The sequence below is a fragment of the Rhinopithecus roxellana genome, chromosome 8 (genome assembly GCF_007565055.1).
Source record: "Rhinopithecus roxellana isolate Shanxi Qingling chromosome 8, ASM756505v1, whole genome shotgun sequence".
In the NCBI taxonomy this organism is placed as follows: Eukaryota; Metazoa; Chordata; class Mammalia; order Primates; family Cercopithecidae; genus Rhinopithecus; species Rhinopithecus roxellana.
The window spans coordinates 71752723-71767018 of NC_044556.1; the positions used below are offsets into that span (position 1 = coordinate 71752723).

General features: G+C 42.5%; 1 protein-coding gene across 2 annotated transcripts in view; it reads left to right on the forward strand.

The window, feature by feature from the left end:
• Nucleotides 1-459: 459 nt before the first annotated feature.
• Nucleotides 460-14296, forward strand: part of KCNH1 (potassium voltage-gated channel subfamily H member 1) — a 466372-nt gene continuing 452535 nt past the window's right edge. For both annotated transcript variants that reach the window (XM_010372506.2, XM_010372507.2), the window contains exon 1: nt 460-741. In XM_010372506.2, the coding sequence (XP_010370808.1) occupies nt 663-741 (79 nt within the window). In that variant the 5' untranslated portion in view covers nt 460-662. The remainder of the gene's footprint in view (nt 742-14296) is intronic.

The window sequence follows — 14296 nt, forward strand, 5'->3', positions numbered from 1 at the left end:
AATTACTGCTCCAACACTTGGCCTACAATCAAGGTGGGGCAACTTTCACTAGTCAGGCTGACAAACCTTCCAGGAAAGCAAGAAGGTATTCCCAGAGCCTTAGACGTCCCGGGGTCCCCGGCCTGAAACAGAGCAAAGGAAGAGAGTTACATCAGCACGCTACCCCAAGACTTGTTAGGGGGGGAATCCGCCCTGAAAGCTGCTCACAATGCCCTCCTCTCCACCCAACCCAAGGCACATCCTGAACACATTTCCCGGCTGTACCCAGAGGGTGGCGCTGCCGTCCCAGCCTTGGTCCAAGGCCGCCCGCCGCTTCCTGGCCTCTGCGGGAACCCCAAAGCTTGGTCTCCCGCAGGCCGGCGGGGGGCACGAGCCCGGTAGGGGGCGCCGCCGGCCCAGGCGCCGCTGCTCCCTCCGCCCACCCGGAGGCGGCTGCAGCGAGCCGAGGCCGGCGCGAGTGCACTGCGAGGCGGGCCGCAGGGAGGGAGGCGCGAAGAGGGCGCGAGGGTAGCAGCCGGAGGGAGCCGCCAGCCCTGCCTGCGGGTCCCCGCGGGGCGCATGGGGAGCTTCGAGCCGGGACTGCGTGCGGGCCCCGAGTCCAGTTTCCTGCTGTCGTAAGAAGCCGCGCCAGGACGCCCCCCGGACCCTGAGCTGCTGGGAGGATGACCATGGCTGGGGGCAGGAGGGGACTGGTGGCCCCGCAGAACACGTTTCTGGAGAATATTGTCCGGCGGTCCAATGGTAAGAGGTGCATTCGGATTTCGATTACCCGGGCGTTTTATCCGTGCTTTTATTGCAGAACCTCTCGCCGCTCGGAGCCAGCAGATGCAGCAGAACCCGCGAGCTCTGCTAAGGAGCCGCGGCGCGGGCACCCAGGGCAGCCTCCCCGAGGCAGAGAAAGGTGGGCAGGGCGGGGCGGGGTCTGATGGGTCCCCATCCTAACAGGAGAGCTCTTCTGGGGACGCCTTTTGGGCCTTTCTCGTGCCCTCTCGTTCTCATCTCCAAGGGTGCGTGACAGCTGCTGAGCAAAGTCCTGGGAAAAGTGATGGAAAGCTGGCCGCAGCCGGAGCGGCAGCGCGTGCCCTGTCGGCACTGCCCACCCTTCCGCGAAGGCTCTGGGGCTCCCGGAGGCGCAGCCTCTTCCCAGGGAGAGCCAGCAGTAGAGACGGGCAACTCCCGGTCCCCGTTGCCTCAGAATGGGAGGATGCGGCTGCCTCCACCTTCCATCCCTGCAACTGAAAAGTCCGAGGTGTGGGGAAGTGCTGTCGGCGGCCTGATTCCACCCCTTCACTCCCCCACCCCTTTCCAGGTGAAGTTAAGGCTCACCTTCGAAGTGAGGGGCAGATGGTTTTCCTGGCGTCAGGTGGGAAGTGGAGGGCACAGGTGCAGCGCGGACTAAATGGTCACAGGTACAAACCTGTTATATTTCCTGTCTTCCAAACCCACAACTGTTTTATGCCACCCTTAAGTGTTGCTCACTTATAAATTCCCAATCTCACGAAACCTATAAATAGATCCATTACCCAATAAACTGATCATCAGCACTCGTCTGTTTCCTTGTGGCATTAAGATCGACGGTATCATGAAACCTTGAGAGGCGAGAGTCCTAGGAGCAGGGATGGTAAGGAAGAATTCCAAACGCTTTTGGACACAGCGGAGAGACCTCAGCTAAGCACTTGCAGAGCAAATAGGAGTCCTGGCAGTTGGAAGACGCAGCGCACGAGCTCGTCAAACGGCTACATTGAAAGACAGCCAAGCATAAGATGCTCTTTGCAGACTCCTAGACCCCCCACCCCACCCCTTCCAGAAACAGATGACATTCTTCTACCCGGGGGACATGAGGAGCTAATCTTAGGAAATGGGTTTTAATAATGTGTAAATATCACGATTTCAGATGAGATTCTGTTTGGATTTAGTTAGGGATTCAGGGGAAGGGCATGAAAAGTGACTTATGCTACTAATAAATACTCTTTAATTAAACAGTGATTTAAGTTTATCTTATAATAAAACACATCAACTAGCATAGCAAATAATCATGTATTATTTAAGTACTTTCTTATAAATGATCATTTCTTCATTGTGTGCCTCCTAAGAGTGTTTCTGGTCAGTCACCTTTCCTTTCAAGGTCTTCCTTATTCAAACTAAGGTGGCTTTTAGGTCAAGGTCACAGTCATTACCTGGGGATGCAAGGGGATGATAATTACTATGTGAACAGCCACAATGAACTGTTTTGCCATAAAAAAGCTGGAGGTGTTCATGGATTTTTAAATAAAATAACTAAGAGTTACTGTGCTATTATTGCTATTTTTATTGGACTATTAAGGAGTATGGAGACAATCTTGTAAATTTGGTTATCCCATTGTCAGTGACACCAACTGCCTCATAAATATCAATGACAATTCTGTTTTTCAGTAAAGAGGCAGTGCCCTGTAAGTTAGAGGGGAAACCCAAAAGTATACTGTGTATATTTTTGAGTGGAGGGAGCAGGAAGGGAAACATGTAAAAGTCACAAGATGCCTTGGGTTTGTAAGAGAACCTTAAGAATCTTGGAGCTGTGAAGGCAGAATACTGTCTAGTTTAGTTGATCTTATTAGAGCCACTTTCCCTCTGTAAGCATAGAATGTGACTAGAATAAGTCACTGGGAATATTTTTAGGATGGGCGTTGTCATTTCAACATCAGTTTCAGCAGGTTGATTTCAATGAATCAACCAAACGAATAGCATCAACAAAAATGAAGCATCTTGGGAGAGTTCGATGAATTTTTAAAATTATTATTTCAGAAGAAATGATTCTCATCTTGAAATATGGCACTTAATGTTTAAAAGGTGATCCTTTTTATAATATTTCCTGAACACAAATGGAAGAAAAATGTGAACTCCTAGAAATATCACAATATCTGCGTGCATTATATTATTTTACTGTGGTGGAAAAAGTCTATTTAAAGATATTGATTGTCTCGTTCTAAAATCCATGAGCCCTTTTTTTGGACATTATGGTATTAAAATAGCATTTTACCTTGGAAAAGCAATGTTTTATGATCATTTTATTAAGTGTTTTCTCCCAGTGGTCCTGTGCAGTATTAATGTTCCTCTTTTACAGATCAGAAAACTGAGTCCTAGGAATAGTAAGTGGCTTATTCAAAGTGGCAGAGCAAACAATGCCTGAGGCTGGTATTCCTTAGAGGACATCTATCATATATCCTGCTCTCAGCATTATTATTTCTCTAGCTTTTATGATTTAGTCTGTGAAACTATTTTTATCATCCTTTAAAAACTTCTTATATGATAATGAACAGTAGTACTGACTTCGTTTTGGGTTATTTGAATATCTGATGTCTGGAATATCATAGAACTGTAGGAAGAGACAGACCTTAATTATTATCTAGTCTGCCTCTCCTTCCCCATCATTGTATAAATAAGGAAACTGATGCAAGAGACTTTCCTCAAATATTTAAGGGCAGAACTGATGAGGCCCCAAACCATTTGAATCCAATGTCATATTCTTTATGGTACACCGTGCAAAAACACTTTCCTCGTGTTACCATTATATTCTCTCAAGAAGCATAATTTCCGAGTGGAGATTAAATAAAATGCTATAACAACAAGAACAACATCCATCTTGGCTAACAGCCACACTACTACATCTCAACAGAATAATAGGGCAAAGGAGAGGCTAATTATATTTCAAGGAAATGCAGTCTGTTCACCTTTGTCAGTGGTTTAGCTGAAGGCAAAGGCGGGGATAATGGTCACTTAACATCTGTGTGCCCCATTATAAAGTACCAAGTCACTTTTCATAGAATATCGCCTTTGATCCTCATAAGCTAGTAGAGGAGGTGCAGTGTCTCCATTTTAGAATTTAAGGAACTAAAATCCTTAAACTAAAACTCACCTAAGAATCCTCAGGTTAAGTGATTTACCTACAGTTAGTAAGAGGCAGAGTTACGAAAAGGCAATTAGAGACAGATCAGGGACTAGCCAGTAGTTGTTACTGGTTTATTCATTCAACAAAGATTTATTGAATGTATTTATGGAACACTGAGGATAGAGTGGTAAACAAGAAACCCTCCTTGTGATTAGCAAATTACATTCTAGTGAATCTTGGTCCAGGATTCTTGCCCCTATTTTACAGTGTTGACTGGCTGCAACTGTTTAGGCCTGTCACTGTATTTAAAAAACATTTCTAAAGTGTTTACTGGTCTTGCTGGTACTAAAATCGACTTTAACTTTCTTTGGTACACTTTGAATCCCATTTGAAGGAAAGATTTGATAATTATCTGGTTTTTTTTATTGCCATAAGTAGGCAGCAGAAATAATTAATACTCCATATTTTATTTGATTTTGCTTATGGTCATGTCAGTGATCATTTTAAATCCTACTGGCTTTGTTGCCACATAGGCAAAACCAGCCCGTTTCTCTTTATGTTCATGGATGGAAAGTGTTGTTACAGAGTATTTTTTGATAGTTGCTTAAATCTGCAGGCACTTGTTGTCAGAATGTTCGCTGAAGCAAATAGGAGATCTGTCTTAGAAAGGCTGGCAGACCTTAGTGCCAGGAAACTACAAAAATATTACTCTAAATGGTCCCATTCTGGGCAGAACATATGTTTTAGTGTTCGGGAACCTATATCAAACAATTGTAGGTGCCAGTAAGAATCCATGCACATTAGCAGGAGTGAAACACAGCACATTTTAGTACAGATTTATGTACATGTATAATTTACAGATTGCTAAATCAGCTGTGTTTTTGTATAGTGTTAAGTTGGTTCAGGTTGTTGATATAATTAGTTAGCAAACAGGATGAGAGCCACGAGTAATGTTGTGTCTCCTCATAGATGTTTTGAGCCATGGTAATATTTATAAAACAGAAAACTGGTTAAAATCCATTGTGCCTCTAAAAGGGGGAATGGATGATAATCTGGATTATCACCAGCTCAGCAGAGCTTGTTTTTTCTTGCAAAATATTCTAAGACAGTCTTCAGCCAAGGCTCAGCTATCTTTCTCTGAAAGTGTCAAAACGTTAAATCTATTGGCTGATGTTAGATGGGGGATTGAGAGGCTGAAGCCTTGTGATTTAATGTTAAGGAAATAAAGCTTCCAAATTCCATGACTTTTAGGCAACCCATTTATTTTAATAATCTATCTTAAAAGAATAGATGCATTTGAGGAACACTGTGGGTCAACTGAATCCCTGTCTTCATTGTTTCCAATGCCAGCTCTTCATTTATGGTCGGACCTCATTTGGGAGTGGTTCCTTGAGCATTACCTTGAAGCTCTTCAATTCTTCCCTTCCCTTTATTTTTGATTAGTTAATGGCTTGTAAACAAACATTTTAAAATCTACTAGAATATCTGCTTTATACATTTAGGATATTGGACCATGATTTTCTTGGTTTTAATTTTTTCTGTTTCTCTCAGTGGCCACACCTGTAACTGTTGAGAAAGAGAAATAGAATGACGGAATCTTAGTTCTGGGGGGACATGCTATACAATTCATTTTCCACTGTTTGCGTCCTCTCCAGAACATCCCTCCCGATGGTCCTCCAGCCTGTGTTTGACTGGCTTCAGTGATGGGACCCTCACTTTCTCATGAGGAATATTCTGTTTGTAAGCAAGTATAATTGTGTTTCTTTTTGCCTCCACTCCTTGTTTTTCTCTTCTCTTCTTTCTGCCTCTTCCTCCTCCCTTTGTTGCTGTCATTTGGTCTTACCAAAATCTGTCTTCTTATAGCTACCACTTATTTGCAGTCTGCTCCGTGGAACAAAACTGACAGCCCACTGTTTTTTCCAGCTGCAAACCTTTAAAAAATTTTGATAAGTTTTGTATTGTATTCTTCTCCCCTTTTAATCTTTTTCTTTTTAGTTGTTCAGTACCACCAATAGAAAAGCACATAAAACAATTTTGTACAGCTTAACATATTTCCATAAAGTGATACTGTATGTCATCGCCACCTGTGTCAAGAAATAGGGTCTTGCCAGCCCCTCTAGAAGCCCCCAAAGCCTTCCTGATCCTAAGACTCTCACTCTTCTCCCAACGGGTAGGCATCTCCTGATTTTATGGTAATCACTTTCTTGCTTTTCCTCATAATTTTACCAGTTTGTTTTGCATTCCTAAAAAAAAACACTATAGTTAATAAACAAATTTTTATTTGTTTTGGAGCTTTATATACATGGGATCATCTAGCATGTATTCTTTTGTCGGGTGGCAATTCCTCCATGTTGTTGCACGTACTGCTTCCTTTTCTTTTCTTTTCTTTTCTTTTCTTTCTTTTTTCTTTTTTTTTTTTTTTTTTTTTTTTTTTTGTGAGACGGAGTCTCACTTTGTCATCCAAGCAGTGGCGGGATCTTGGCTCACTGCAACCTCAGCCTCCCAGGTTCAAGCAATTCTCCTGCCTCAGCCTCCTGAGTAGCCGGGATTACAGGCGTGTGCCACCACGCCTGGCTAATTTTTGTATTTTTAGTAGATACAAAGTTTCATCATGTTGGTCAGGCTGGTCTTGAACTCCTGACCTTGTGATCCACCCACTTTGGACTTCCAAAGTGCTGGGATTACAGGCATGAGCCACTGCACCTGGCCTGTTGATGTGTTTTCACTGCTGCATAGTTCTTTATAGTATGACTGTACTACACATTGTATCCATTCTGCCATTGATGGATTGTTTCCACTTTTGTGCTATTAATGCTGCTACAAACATTCTTAGTATGTCTTTTGGGACCTGTGGGCCCACATTTCTCTTGAGTATATATCTAGGATGCACATGTGTAACTGCGGTAGATGCTGTCAAACAGTTTTCCAAAGGGTTTATATTAATATACACTCCCACCAGCAGTGTATAAGCATTTCCATCACTGCACATCCTTGCCAGCATTTGGTATTTTCTTCTTTTGTCTTTAATAGTGGCGTTGCCCAAACAATCTAGTAACTAATAAAACAGGGTCATTGAGAGTTATGTTAATAGGAGCACATGACCAAAATGAAATGAAAACAAAACTTGTTCTTGCCCTTTGGGAGGCATCAGTATCCACTGTGGGTTGAACTATTCTCTCGGAGGAGCTCCCTCACACATGATTGTAAATGACGATGACGTGTGAAAGACTCGTACAGTTAGAATTATGTGCAAAGGGTACATGCAAGTGTGGTAGGTTTTTTTTTTTTTTTTTGGTGTGTGTGTGTTTAGGAGATTCATTTTCTTAATTTGAGAAGCACTAAACCCTGGGGACAGATATTATGCAAGAATTAGAGCTGGAAGGGAGAAGGAACTAGGAAGTGAATGATTTATATTTGTTTCACTGAAATGAAAACAAAATGACAGAAGGAAAGGCACAGATTTAGTGGAGGAATCAAAACTCAATGGAAAATTAAAACAAAAAGCAAAGGCTAGCTTATGGTTCAGTTTTATAAGCACGGTGGACTTCCTAGGTGCCCAATACTGTGCTAACAAGTAGGAATACCAAAATGAGTACAGCTTTTGTGATGCTGGGTCTAACAGAGGAATCTATGACGGAGGCCAACATGCTTTGTAAACCTCTCCAAAGATTTAAGGGATGTTATAATGATTCAACACTTACTACATATTTTTCCCTTATAAACACCTCACCCAAAATTATTCTTAGATTTTATAGCTATTTATTTTTTTGTGAGGTTGGGTGTGGGATGACCAGATCCCGTAAGTGAATTAAAAGAAGATTGCAGAATGTGTGACATTTTGTTCTGATGCGGTTGAGATTTTTTTAAACAAACCTTATTCCTCTGGGATATCCCACTGCTCTGTCTTCTTTGGCATGCTGTCTTGGGTTGCTCATCCATTGGTGTGAGTTTTTAGTACATCCTAGATGCTGGAATTTGTTTGATGCTCTGGCTGTTCTCTAGGCAAGTGCAATCTTTTTTTTTTTTTTTTTTTTTTTTTTTTTTTTGAGATATTATGGGATCTCACTCTGTCACCCAGGCTGGATTGGAGTGGTGCAATGTCAGCTTACTACAGCCTCTGACTCACAGGCTCAAGCAATCCTCCCATCCTCCCACCTCAGCCTCCCGAGTAGCTGGGACTACAGGCATGTGCCACCACACCCAGCCTTTTTTTTTTTTTTTTTTTTTTTTTGAGACAGAGTCTCTCTCTGTTGCCCAGGCTGGAATGCAGTGGTGCAATCTCGGCTCACTGCAAGCTCCACCTCCCGGGTTCACGCCATTCTCCTGCCTCAGCCTCCCGAGTAGCTGGGAATACAGGAGCCCGCCACCATGCCCAGTTAATTTTTTGTATTTTTAGTAGAGATGGGGTTTCACCGTGTTAGCCAGGATGGTCTTGATCTCATGACCTCGTGATCCGCCCACCTCGGCCTCCCAAAGTGCTGGGATTACAGGTGTGAGCCACTGTGCCCGGTCCCACACCCAGCTAATTTTTATATTTTTTGTAGAGATGGGGTTTTGCCATGTTGTCCGGGGGGTTCTCAAACTCCTGGGCTCAAGCGACCCACCTGCCTCAGCCTCCCAAAGTGCTGGGATTATAGGTGTCAGCCACTGCGCCCTGCTGCAAGTGTGGTCTTGCTGAACAGATCACAGTCTGACCAACTTCAGCATCTCCCTTGATTCTCACAGTTTCTGCTCTAACAGTGAAACACTCCTGTTAATGACAAAACCACTTAAAATTCTCCTGATTAGGTATTACAGAGTTACGCCAATAGTCAATTTGCTTACTCATACTGATTGTTCATTACGTAAATTAAAATGACAACTCTTTTGATCAGTCCTATGTTGCATAAAAATGATGTTCTGAAATTAACTGAGTCAATGCTAGTAATTATTAATGTAATTATTAATTGAGAGTGACTAAAAGCCATCGTTTCCCATAGCCTTTTAAAGGTTCTGCAATCACAACAGGTGCTTCTGTAAGGAAGAGAAATGGCCTTCTGTCTCCTTTTTCTTCCCTTAAAGCAATGATTTAGACACCCTCCACTGGCATTCTCAGAGTGCTGGAGTCAGCATTTGAAAGATGATACTGTATTGGCAAATTTTACTGATATTTATCTATGGCTTAACTTTGATTTGTATTAAGAATGAAGTTGGAAAATACGTCTTAGACTAGAACTTCAGGGCCGATGCAAAGAAAATGGAGTTAATTTGAGTGATAAGACTATATTTATTTCCATTAAATTGATATTTAAGTTTTTATTTTATTTGCTTTCTTTTCCTTTCAGCATTATCAGGACTGAATATATTAGACTTCTATGCTGTCATCATTAAGGCTGTGCTTTAAGCCTCTGTGTGGGCCAAGGTACTGAATAGTTTCTGTTTGCCTCCCTAAAACCACACTCTTCTTTACCAGCCTGTCTCTTGTTGGAGGTTGGGAGGCTGACCTGTATAGAGTACACCTGCAGCCTTCCTTGCTTTTTGGCTTTTGGCTGCCTTCAGCTTGTGGGGTACATCACATGAAATGAGAAGCAAGAGAGAGGTTGTAGTCCTTATTCTCCTTGTTCTCTCCCACGAGGTCATCTTAGCCTAGCTGTTTTCCCCTGATTAAAGCTTACCGTCTCTAGCTTGCTCTCTTTGGGTTTGGGTATGTTACTAACATCTTGGAGTTTTCCGCAGTGGAGTGCTGGAGCAGGCTGCAAGTGGCTGGTTCTACCTCTTAAGATGTGATTATGTGCATCTCTTTCTTTTTCTTGGTTCAGGGACTTCGCTTTGGAAGCTTGAAAACTGCTTATACCAAGGTGTAAGGTATTTACACCTTAGAAATTGGCCAATGTTATAAATCGGGACTCTTTTCTTCCCAGAGTCAGCTTGCTAACACACTACTGCCTATACCTCTCCCACACCTTTGTAAATAGTTCCTTTATTAACCATTCCTCAAATTACCCATTGAGTATGTCATATTTTGCTGCCAAGACCCTGGCTGAGAAAGCCAATTACTTGTTCTTTGGATAAAGTGGTTTCTTTCTGTCCTGTTTTTTTTTTTTTTTTTTTTTTTTTTTTGAGATGGAGTCAGTCTTGCTTTGTCTCCAGGCTGGAGTGCAGTGGCACAATCTCGGCTCACTGAAACCTCCGCCTCCCGAGTTCAAGCAATTCCCCTGGCTTAGCCTCCTGAACAGCTGGGACTACAGGTGCTCACCACCATGCCCAGCTAATTTTTCGTATTTTAGTAGAGATGGGGTTTCATTGTGTTGGCCAGGATGGTCTTGATTTTCTGACCTTGTGATCCGCCCGCCTCGGCCTCCCAAAGTGCTGGGATTACAGGCATGAACCAAAAGTGGTTTCTTAACATTTTGTGCAGACCATTCAGTCATGGCAGTGAATTTGGTGAGGGGATGTGCACTTAGGTACTACTTTCAACACAAAAAAAACACCTGTGTTCTTTCTGAAGCAGGCAGTATGTGCCTGCCTTTGCTTTTCAGTTCAGTGAGTTGGTCACCTACAAGCTTGATAGAATACTTTCACGTCCCATTTCCATCTTTTTTCATCATTCAAGAAGGAGGAAATAAGTGTGTATACTGCATTTGCCATTTTGAAATGATAGCTGATACTTTTTAAAGAAAAAAGAGCTCCTAAATTCTAGTCACTCTCATGTCAGATGAAATTCTCCTTTATGCTTTCCCACCTGGCTGGAGCACTCCAGGACTGTGCTCCAGCCTGACTTCATTGAGTGGCCGCTTTCCTCCGTCTTTTCTTCATTTAAAATGTCTCCTCCCCTCCAGCTTCCCAATCTGTACCTCTCACGTGTCTCTAGTAACACCGTATCTCCAGTTTCCTGGTTTTCTTCTTCTCTTTTTGTGTCTCTCTCTGGCCTTTGGTCTTATTCTCTCCCCTCAGTCTCTCATGTCCTCTCCTCTCCTGGTCTTTCACTCCCGCGGCTCACTCTCTTGGTCTTGCTATTATTGTTCTCCTGCTCTTGGCTCATGCTTTTGTACTCTGTGGGCCTGGCCTCTGCCCCATGCCCTATGTCCCTTCATTCCCTCACTGTCTCCTCTCCTTTCTCCGTCTGTCTGTCTTCCTGCCTGTCTCTGTCACTGCCTACCTTTAATCTGTGTCACCTTCTGTCACCGGCTACCATCTGTCTTCATCACCGTCTCTGTTTTTGCTGTCTCTGCCACTGTCCATGTCTCTTTGCTGTCTGTCTCTGCTGTCTCTGCCTCCATCTATCCATCTCTGCCCATCTGCCTGTCTTTCTGTCTGTCCAGTTCTCCCTTCAAATGGCCTCATATATGCTTCCCTGTGTATCTGAGCTCCCTGTTTCTCTCTCAAGACCACTTTTCGTTTTACTCATCAGCATGCATGTGGTCAAAGATACATGCTCAGCTCTACGGATCTCTCAGCTTTAGTTGTCTGAGTTTTGTTCTGGGGAGAGAATCTCATTGGTCCAGCCCTGACTATTGGTTGTTTGGCCAGCGGTCCACTCCAGGCCTAGTTTTCTGTGACTGGGGCCTGGATGGAGGGGGTAGGACATGGAATTTTGTGATATGTAGAGTGGGGCAGATAAAGCCAGATAGGGAAACTGGGCATTGCTTAAAAATGGACAAGCGTGTCCCCTACACTCCTGCCATGCCTGGGACAGAGTAGTTACTCAAATAGTTGTATTAAACAGAGAGCTGCTTTGAGATTCCTCCCATTCACTCTGGTGCTATACCCTGTCCAAGTCTTTTTTTTTTTTTTTTAATGTTTCTTTTTTTTTTCTTTATTTCTTCTAAAAAAAAAAAAACAACGAGATACATATGCGGAACGTGCAGGTTTGTTACATATGTATACATGTGCCATGGTGGTTTGCTGCATCTATCGACCCATTCTCTAAGCTCCCTCCCCTCTACTCCCACCCCCAACAGGACCTGGCATATGTTGTTCCCCTCTCTGTGTCCATGTGTTCTCATTGTTCAACTCCCACTTATGAGTAAGAACATGCAGTGTTTGGTTTTCTGTCCCCAGGTTAGTTTGCTGAGGATGATGGCTTCCAGCTTCATTCATGTCCCTGCAAAGGACATGATCTCATTCCTTTTTATGGCTGGATAGTATTCCATGGTGTATATGTACCACATTTTCTTTATCCAGTCTATCATTGATGGGCATTTTGGTTGGTTCCATGTCTTTGCTATTGTAAATAGTGCTGCAATAAATATGCATGTGCATGTGTCTTTATAGTAGAATGATTTATATTTCTTTGGGTATATACCCAGTAATGGGATTGCTGGGTCAAATAGTATTTCTGGTTCTAGATCCTTGAGGAATCGCCACACTGTCTTCCACAATAGTTGAACTAGTTTACACTCCCACCAACGGTGTAAAAGCGTTCCTGTTTCTCCACGGCCTGGCCAGCATCTATTGTTTCCTGACTATTTAATAACCATCATTCTGACTGATATGAGATGGTATCTCATTGTGGTTTTGATTTGCATTTCTCTGATGATTGGTGACGTTGAGCTTTTTTCATGTTTGTTGGCTGCATAAATGTCTTATTTTGAGAAGTGTCTGTTCATATTCTTTGTCTACTTTTTGATGGGGTTGTTTGTTTTTCCCTTGTAAATATGTTTAATTTCCTTGTAAATTCTGGATGTTAGACCTTTGTCAGATGAGTAGATTGCAAAAATTTTCTCCCATTCTGTAGTCTGTCTGTTCACTCTGATGATAGTTTCTTTTGCTGTGCAGAAGCTCTTTAGTTTAATTAGATCCCATTTGTCAATTTTGGCTTTTGTTGCAATTGCTTTTGGCATTTTTGTCATGAAGTCTTTGCCCATGCCCATGTCCTGAATGGTATTACTTAGGTTTTCTTCTAGGGTTTTTATGGTTTTGGGTTTTACATTTAAGTCTTTAATCCATCTTGAGTTAATTTTTGTATAAGGTGTAAGGAAGGGGTCTGGTTTCAGTTTTCTGCATATGGCTAGCCAGTTTTCCTAGCACCATTTACTGAATAGGAGATCCTTTCCTCATTGCTTGTTTTTGCTAGGTTTGTCAAAGTGCAGATGGTTGTAGATGTGTGGTTTTATTTCTGAGGTCTCTGTTCTGCTCCATTGGTCTGTATGTCTGTTTTGGTACCAGTACCATGCTGTTTTGGTTATTACAGCCTTATAGTATAGTTTGAAATCAGGTAGTGTGATGCCACCAGTTTTGTTCTTTTTGCTTAGCATTGTCTTGGCTATATGGGGTCGTCTTTGATTCTATATGAAATTTAAAATAGTGTTTTCTAATTCTGTGAATAATGTCAATGGTATTTTGATGGGAATAGCATTGAATCTATAAATTACGGCCGGGCGCAGTGGCTCAAGCCTGTAATCCCAGCACTTTGGGAGGCCGAGACGGGCGGATCACAAGTTCAGGAGATCGAGACCATCCTGGCAAACACAGTGAAACCCCGTCTCTACTAAAAAATACAAAAAACTAGCCGGGCGAGGTGGCGGGCGCTTGTAGTCCCAGCTACTTGGGAGGCTGAGGCAGGAGAATGGCGGGAACCCGGGAGGGGAAGCTTGCAGTGAGCTGAGATCTGGCCACTGCACTCCAGCCTGGGTGACAGAGCAAGACTCCGCCTCAAAAAAAAAAAAAAAAAAAAAAAAAAAAAAAAAAAAGAATCTATAAATTACTTTGGGCAGTATGGCCATTTTCATGATATTGATTCTTGCTATCCATGAGGATGGAATTTTTTTCCATTTGTTTGTGTCCTCTCTTATTTCCCTGAGCAGTGGTTTGTAGTTCTCCTTAAAGAGGTCCTTCACATCCCTTGTTAGCTGTATTCCTAGGTATTTTATTCTCTTTGCAGTGATTGTGAATGGGAGTTCATTCATGATTTGGCTTTCTGCTTGCCTATTGTTGGTGTAAAGGAATGCTTGTGATTTTTGCACATTGATTTTGTATCCTGAGACTTTGCTTAAGTTGTTAATCAGTTCAAGAAATGTTTGGGCTGAGGTGATGGTGTTTTCTAAATATAAAATCATGTCATCTGCAAACAGAGACAACTTGACTTCCTTAAAATAACACAGGAGACAAATGTAAAGCCAACTTACCAAAAAAAAAAAACACCCTTTTTCTAGCATTCATTAATATTTTTATGTTGCTTACTTTGAGTCACCACTTTTTTTGAGTTCTGAGAGTGAATTTTTTTGTGTTATTCGATTATGGTCTAATACTTTGTGTTCAAATTGTCTATAATATATACAGATGTGCATTAAGAAATTATTAAGACTGTAAAAATGAGAATAAAATCTATTGAATTAGGCCAGGCACAGTGGCTCACACCTGTAATCCCAGCGTTTTGGGAGGCTGAGGCAGGTGGATCAGCTGAGGTCAGGAGTTCAAGACCAGCCTGGCCAACATGGTGAAATCCCGTCT